The 8,079-nt window shown below is 27.6% G+C and overlaps 1 protein-coding gene across 1 annotated transcript in view; it reads left to right on the top strand.

Annotated features, from left to right (window-relative positions):
* Positions 1-8,079, top strand: part of LOC107444508 (dynein axonemal heavy chain 8) — a 109,506-nt gene that overhangs the window by 28,061 nt on the left and 73,366 nt on the right. The window contains exons 20-24 of the mRNA XM_043048821.2: positions 1,467-1,571; positions 2,004-2,117; positions 2,894-2,956; positions 4,833-5,071; positions 6,406-6,646. Of these exons, the coding sequence (XP_042904755.1) occupies positions 1,467-1,571; positions 2,004-2,117; positions 2,894-2,956; positions 4,833-5,071; positions 6,406-6,646 (762 nt within the window). The remainder of the gene's footprint in view (positions 1-1,466; positions 1,572-2,003; positions 2,118-2,893; positions 2,957-4,832; positions 5,072-6,405; positions 6,647-8,079) is intronic.

The raw sequence follows: 8,079 nt of genomic DNA, 5'->3' as shown, positions 1-8,079 counted from the left end.
GATATATTTGCTATAAATCACATAACAGTATTTATTAAAAGAAATGAAATATTAATGTATATTCTCAGTAGTTTTAATTTGCTAAACCAGGTAGTTTTTCAAGTAATAATTGTCTCTTATGTGAACTGAGGAAAAATATAATTTCCAGCTTTATTTTTTCAATTGGTAATTTTTATTTTCACTAAATGTTAAGTAGCAATGTAATCATTTATATAATTATAGATTAGTACACAATTGTAAGTCAACACATTATTTATTACCTTAAACTGTCTGGAATTTATTATTAAAGGGTTGCGCTTGCGTAAAATTTACTATCGTGGAAATTCAGCTTTTTTGCCTTTTGGCCAATCTCTTCCCTGTAATAAATGAAAATAAAAATTTTATTACTTGACCAACATTTTTAAATGTAGTTTTATGTTCTACCATTATTTTTTTCAGCTTAAGATCTATTAAATATATTTAAAATCTCTTTTAAATAGTGTTATGGAACTAAAGACAATCAAGCTCCCATATTATGAACTGTCTACTGACCTTGCAAAATGTACAATGGTTCACTGTTTCCAAATTTTTTAAAACTAATTTTTTAGCATATTACAGTTACATTGTTGGAAATAGTGGTTGTGATAATTACATAATTTGTTAATAAGTTTCAAACTAATTAGGTGGATAAATTAAAATTTAAAAAGAAAAATATTTACTTAGCTGAAAATTGATTTCAATTTCACATTCTGTGGAAGAAATTGGGGATTTTTGATTGAACACAATTCACTTATATGTAGAATTCATCAACTTTTTTGTTAACAATAGGTCTGATCAACATTTTCTGTTTTAAAAAAAAGGATTCAGTATATCTATTGTTGACGCAGTGCTAATTGATTGGTTCCATCTTTAATACAATTTATAATTTTTAATCAAAAATGCACTCCTTTCTGCAGAATTTATAATTTTTACTATTTTCAAAAAATAAACCTTTTAAAATGGTTCTCCTTATTTGAAAGTTCTAACTCCTGCAAGGGTAAAGTTATAGAACTGAAAAAAACTGACTGAAACATTGTTGTTGTAGTTGCTGTTGTTATGAAATTTGAGTCCAATATAAATGAACTGCTAATTTCTTTGCTATTCACCATAAGCATATGAAAAACGTTAGCTGAATGAGAGTTTAGATGAGACTTGAAAAAGTGCACTTGACTATATAGAAAATAATAACTTCTTAAAACTTATAACAAAAATCCATTATTAATAAATTAAATTTTACTTTAATAGATATTGTTTAAAAAATACAGTTTAAATTTTGTGAATTCAAAGAACCATGTGAATGTTACGTATTTCTCCCATCATTATTTTTACTTAATGCAATCTATCTGTTGTATCAATGCAAAATATTATATGGCTGCTATTTCAAACCATGTTATCTCCTTATAAGGAAAATTTTTGAAAATAGTTTTTCCCAAATTGATTCATTACAGGATGCATATGCCCTCCTTCAAAAATTCAATGTTCCTGTTGACCTAGATGAAGTGGAAAAAGCACGTAATTTACCTAAAGTCTTCTGGGATACATACTCAAAAGCAGTAAATATTTATATTTATCTAGAAAAAAAATTATATATTAAAATAATAACTCTAAATTTTAAACCATTGTCAGTAAATTATTTATCTTTTATTGTTCTCAATGTTGGTTTATTTATAAGTTTGGCTAAGAAATTTTTTTTGTCGTAACTAATTTCAGGTCAATCCTTTAAACCTTTAAAATTAATTTTTAGTGTGTAATAATATGATCATTTGTTTAAAAGTTATTTGATTGTTCTGTTTTTCTATTTTATGCTCTGTACATTATTTTTTTAACTCAAAGATATTGCTACTTTTTTGATGCTTATAACTAACACTATTTTTGATTTATTGGTAGTTTTTGCTAATGAATAAAATCAAATATTACTAATGAAGTAATTAGTAATGAAGTGTTTTTATATATTATAAATTTGTAATTTTTTTTATTGCTTTTAGCGTAAAATAGCCAATGAAATTACTGATAGACAACACTTCTATTACGATAAATTAAGAGGATATGTTCATATATTTAAAGACGATGTCATGAAATTTGATGAAGATTATTTAATGGCATGTATCATATTATTCTTTCCTCACATATTAAATATTCCATTATTTCATATTTTTGTAGTTGTACTCACCCATTCCCCATCATTTTATATGCCTTATTATAATACTGCATTTATTCTCCTGTATTATACTGCTCTGATGCTCTTAATTCTTTTATCAATTTTTATCAAACTGCAGAAAACTTAGTGTAAATAAAAATTAGCTCTAAACTGTGATTCTGAAAAATCTTATCTTATTTTAGCCTTTGCTTGTTTAGCAAATTGACTATTTTTCTCTGCCTTTCCAACCAATTTTATTAATACTTGGGACTTTACTGTTTATACATGTTTAATTAAAGTGTTAAATGATAACTTCTGTAATCTAGGTTGTGCCTTCTTAAAATTTTTATGTAATTTTTGAATAAGAGGCCTAAAATCTATACTAAAGACTGCAATAAAAAACACCTTGTATCGAAGATTCAAACTATTTTTATAGAATCTGTATAGAAACTACCCACGAATCTTGTTTGAAGTAAAATCTAATTGAATAGATTTTCCTTAACTTTGGATGTGTTGTTCTTTTCAAAACTCTGAACGAAGCACTAAATTTATTATCTTATAATAAACTATCAATTTTTTACATGTTTCAATTTTAGTTCAGATCAAAATTTTGAGAACACAAACAAATCTAAATTTCCACACTCCTTCCCAAAGAAAATACAAAGATTTTTACTATTTGTTTTTTATGTATTTTTAATTGGAAGTGATTTTATTTATTGTTATGTCCAATTTTTTTAGATTGGACCAATGGTAGAAGGGATAACTCCCGAAGAAGCAAGTGATCGTGTTGATCTTTTTTCGGTAGGTGTACCTGTTTTTTTTTTTTAAAAATATTTTTCTCAATTGCTTTCATTTAGGTTCTTACTGCCAGCATTGTATTGTATGCTATCTTATATATATATATACAGTAGAACCCCCGTTTTGCATTGTCTGTTTTATACATTATCCTGCTTTCTACATCATTTGCTCCTGGTCCGTGAAAATTGCCTATATCAATAATGTTAAATTATCTCGAATTTTACATCACATTTTTTTGAAAAAGTCCCTGTTCAAACGTTTTTCGAACAGATTAAAAACTTTTTTTCTACAAAGTTTGCATATTTTTTAAAATAAACCTGTTTATTAACTTTTCTGGAAGTCTTTCTATTCTATCTTATTGTCCTTTTGGCTTTTAGATGGAATTTCCCGCTTCAGTCATTATCAGAGGCATGGTGGGATGGGCACAGCACGAGAAGGGTGGTTAACGGAAGTATGGGAGCTTAAATTGTTAAATGAGAGTGTGAAATTGTTTTGAAAGCAACATTTGAAACTTAGAATTATCCAATCATATTAAGAACATTATTCTAAAAAACTGGTTAGGTAATCATTTTTTTTTATTCTAATGACCTGCAAGATACTTCTAAAGCGAAAAGAAATGCTCGGGTTGCTTTGTATTTGATTTCTGCAGTGTTGGATGGGATCAACTAAAATGTATTTAAAATGAGTTTAATAAAGCTTCTCTAGTTTAATTGTGTCTCTGTGTCCATCAGGAACAGTCCTTCTGAATAAAATTGAGTGAACTGCAACACACATCCTATTACTTTTCAATTTCTTCAATATCTGTTTTAATGCCTGCTCCCGATCATAGTGATGAAATCAATGAAGCTGATCAAAGAATATCGGAGGATATACTTACAACTGATCAAGAGTTTGAAAGCAATAAAAACTCAGAAACATTTGTGAAACCGTAACAAATGTGTAAAACATAAAGCAAATTTGCAAACAGTAAATATTGAGAGAGATATAGTTAAAATTGCATCTAAAAGCAAAAAACTTAAATGTTTACACATTTTTTATTGTAGTTCATGTCAAAAATATGAATATTTGAAAAATATACGTTAATTTTTTTTAATCCTGATTTTAGGTTATCTTGCTTCGGGCGCCATTCAATGCTAGCAGTAAAATCAGGGTTCCACTGTGTATATACATATATAGTAAATCCTCATTCATATTTTATAGAACCATTCACTATGAATGTGGATTAACATAAAAAATCAAATAATGGCTTGAAAATGTATGAAAAACGACAAGTAATGGATTCGAAAATTAATAAATTTACAATAAGTATAAAGAAATTATGTACTGAAATGCAAAAATATTTACAATGCAAAAAAAAAAGATGAATAAACATAATTTTTTATTTAAAATATCTGGTCATTTTGTTTTGAACACACTCATTTCTTCTCAATACAAGCAATAAATTTTTGACATTCATTGTCTATTTTCTGTAAGTTTGCTTAATAGAGAAAGTTCTTCACTATTTCAAAACCGTTAAGGCTTTTCACGAATGTCGATACTGCTTGTGGCTTCGTTTCATCGGTATTGCCTTGCACTTCTTCAGTTTCGGAAAATATTTCTTGTATTATTTATATTTTGAGTTTCTTAACAACACTCTGAAGGGTTCTTATTCTGAAAAATTTCTTAATTGACCAATTAATAAAATCTAGCCATGACTGGAATAGAAATATTTTTTGTGTCTATTTATAATTAAATATCATTATAACAAATCATATTACTTATAAATAACTATAGCCCTTCCACAAATCTGCAAAAGTACACTTTTTTTAGAAAGATTGTTGCTAGAAACATATCATTCTTGTCAATCATATGTTAATAAATGTCTGAAATGTGTCCATAGGATCGCCTTGATCAACTGTATGAAAGGTATGAGAGATACCGTGGTTGTGAGGAATTATTTGGCTTTAAGACATCTGAGTACCCAGTGTTGGTACAAACAAAGAAGGACATGGTTCTTTTGCAAAAACTGTTCAAGCTCTTTAATCAAGTGATGAAAAAGATTTCCGGCTATTTTGAGAGCTCTTGGAAAGATGTTGATGTGCAGGTTATGACTGACGAACTGACTGATTTTCAGAATAAGTTAGCATCATTTATCATATTTTATTGACATAAATTGTATATTTTGTAAGCCTCTTTCATTAAATTTTAGTTTTCAAATTATTCTGGATGGAGGTGGCTTTTTGTCTTTCTCTAGAAATCCTTAGTAATTTTTTGTGTTTAACCGTCCTCCAATTTTAAAGCTTATGGTCAAACTTTTCAGGATCTCTGACAAAGTTATTGCATCACAGATTAGAAGTTAACTAATTTCTTTTTAATTTGTTTGTACTTTTTTGTTTATCTTTTTTAATTATGAAATATTTTAAAATATAAATCTTAGTTTGCGTATTGTTAATTTTTTTAATCTTTTTTGCTATGTCTAATAAAATCCACGGATTACATCATCCATTTTGGAGTCTAGCACTATAGCCTTCACTTAACCACACAAAAGTTTGAACTTTCTAAAGCAGCCTCTGAATCACTTCAAAGGAGGTGACCACTTTGAAAGAAATTAATTTATTTAACAGTAAAATTTTACTCGTATTATTATTTGTTATATTTTTTTTAGTTTGTTAGCTATGACTGCGAAACATTCAAAATTGTATGATCTAAGTAAGGAAAAGTTTGTTTTCTGTTTTTGATGTTGATCATATTGATTGTTAATTCTTTTGGTGACATGATAACATCTTCACGCGAAATGTCAAAATACACATTATAAATAAAATTGTGCAAATGTCAGTATCTTGCAGGTATTTCATAATATTTATTCTTTGCCTACAGTGCACGAAATAAAAAGAATGCATAAAAATAACCATCGATCTAAGAGTGAAAAAGTTATAACCTAAAAAGTTCTGTTTTCCCTAAAATTATCTTAGGATAAAAAAAACTTTATAATTTTGTACTTCACAAGCTTATTTTTGGCCTATATGATTTAAAAAAAATTGGAACGAAACATGTTTGGTCACGAACTTCTGTTTCCTAGTATAAAAATTTTTCCTGTATCCGATTTAGGATCACCATTTTAATAAATCATGCTTAAAGTGTTTATTAAAGCAATAATAAAATAAACCACAAAGTTCTACTCTTAAAAATATTTAATAATTGTTTCAATTTTAGATTACTTAAATTTTTTTAATGGTTTTAAGGTGAGATTGTAAAAAATAGTAAATTGTTCGAATTTCATTTAGAACAAAACATGCTTATAAGCAGAAGAATTCAAACAAAATATTTTTTTAAAAAAATTATCCTTTAATATACTTAAGTTTAAAAAAAAGGTGTTAAGATGTGATTGTTAAAACGTGTAAATGTTTAATGTATAAAATAGAATTTGTATTAAATGTAGAAATTTTTTCCTACTTTGTATTATCAATTTTTAGGTGCCTGAGATTGCCCAAAGGCTGCAAAGAATGGACCTATTTTGCAGAATTGAAAAAGAGAATTGAAGATTTTAAAGAGACATGCCCTCTCTTGACGAGACTCAGAAATGATGCCATGACCATGGATCATTGGCATAGAATCGAAAAAATATGTAGCCATAAATTTGATGATGATCAATCTAAATGGACACTTGGGACTGTTATGGAAGCTCCATTATTACAATTTAAAGATGATGTTGAGGTTAATTTTTTGCTATTTTTTTTATTAGTTTCTTTTCAATCAATGGAACCTGTGTAGGTTGCAATGTAGCAAATAGATGATTACCAGAGACTACATTTTATTTATAAGAAATACAAATTATGAGAGTTGAGACAAGCAGCTTTAAGCCTCTAAAACGCCTTTTCAAAAACCCAGTAGCTCCTTTGTTAAATAATGAGGATTTCTATACAAATTGTTCAATGTAAAGTGCTTGATTGGTTAAAATTTTCCAGAGTTAATAATTAGGAAGAAAAAAGATAGCTGAATAATTAGGAAAAAAGATAGCTGAATAATTAGGAAAAAAGATAGCTGAATAATTAGGAAAAAAGATAGCTGAATCAATTACCACATTTGGTAAAAATTTTTGCTTTTGATATATTTTTCTAGATGGATATATGTATTAATAAAATTGAGATAAATGATAAATATAATTTTTATGAAATTATATGATGTATAGCTAGCGTGTCAATGTTAATAAAGTAGCTATATGCTAGGTATGTTTTTTCTTTTAATGATAAACCAAAACACATAACTGATCCAACACTTTCTATCAATTGCTATGGGAACCAACTTGTGTGTGAAATGAAAGTAGTTTGCACACAATGCCACCATTGTGCCCTTGGACTCAAAATTACTGAATCTTAGCTTTCATTATACGTTTGGTGGACAACTAGTGCACCTTACGTTTCTGTGTTAATAAGAATGCTTCTAATTATTTTATGTACTTTTTAAGATAAGTTTATTTTTGTATAAAGTAGTATTTCTGAATCATATAAGTTACAAAAAAATGAAAGTTTTTAAATGTTAATTTTATTTTATAATAAAAAAATATCCCTTTTAACTTTTTTCAATCTCATAAATTTCTAAAATATATGTAGTCAAACTCGCTTATTACGAGCTCAGATTTAACGAACAAATTGAAAATACAGTGGAGCATCGTTTATACGACGATCACTTATACGACGTTTACATGGTAAATTNAATAAAAAAATATCCCTTTTAACTTTTTTCAATCTCATAAATTTCTAAAATATATGTAGTCAAACTCGCTTATTACGAGCTCAGATTTAACGAACAAATTGAAAATACTTGGTTGGTACAATATTCTATTTGAGAATAGCTCCCTTTTAATGAGCAAACCTCAGTTTTTATGAGCAATATTTTTGTGATTCATAAAATTTCTGCATGCATCCACTTTTCCAGCTTAGCTAATCCCTTCTTGGAAATATTTGGCATTCCGAGGATGACTGAAAGTTGGTGAGGAGTCATTAATTCAGCAAATATGAGCACTTTTTTTTAAAGCAAGGGTGCAAAGGACAATGTTTTTTGTGTCATGAGTCTAATCTGAAGACTAATAATGCAACAAAGAGAAAATACTGTATATCGCTGTGAAGTCTACAGTTCAAACCCCCAAA

The sequence above is a fragment of the Parasteatoda tepidariorum genome, chromosome 2 (genome assembly GCF_043381705.1).
Source record: "Parasteatoda tepidariorum isolate YZ-2023 chromosome 2, CAS_Ptep_4.0, whole genome shotgun sequence".
Taxonomy (NCBI): Eukaryota; Metazoa; Arthropoda; class Arachnida; order Araneae; family Theridiidae; genus Parasteatoda; species Parasteatoda tepidariorum.
The sequence above is the reverse complement of the archived record's forward strand: the minus strand, read 5'-3'. Positions and strand labels throughout refer to the sequence as shown.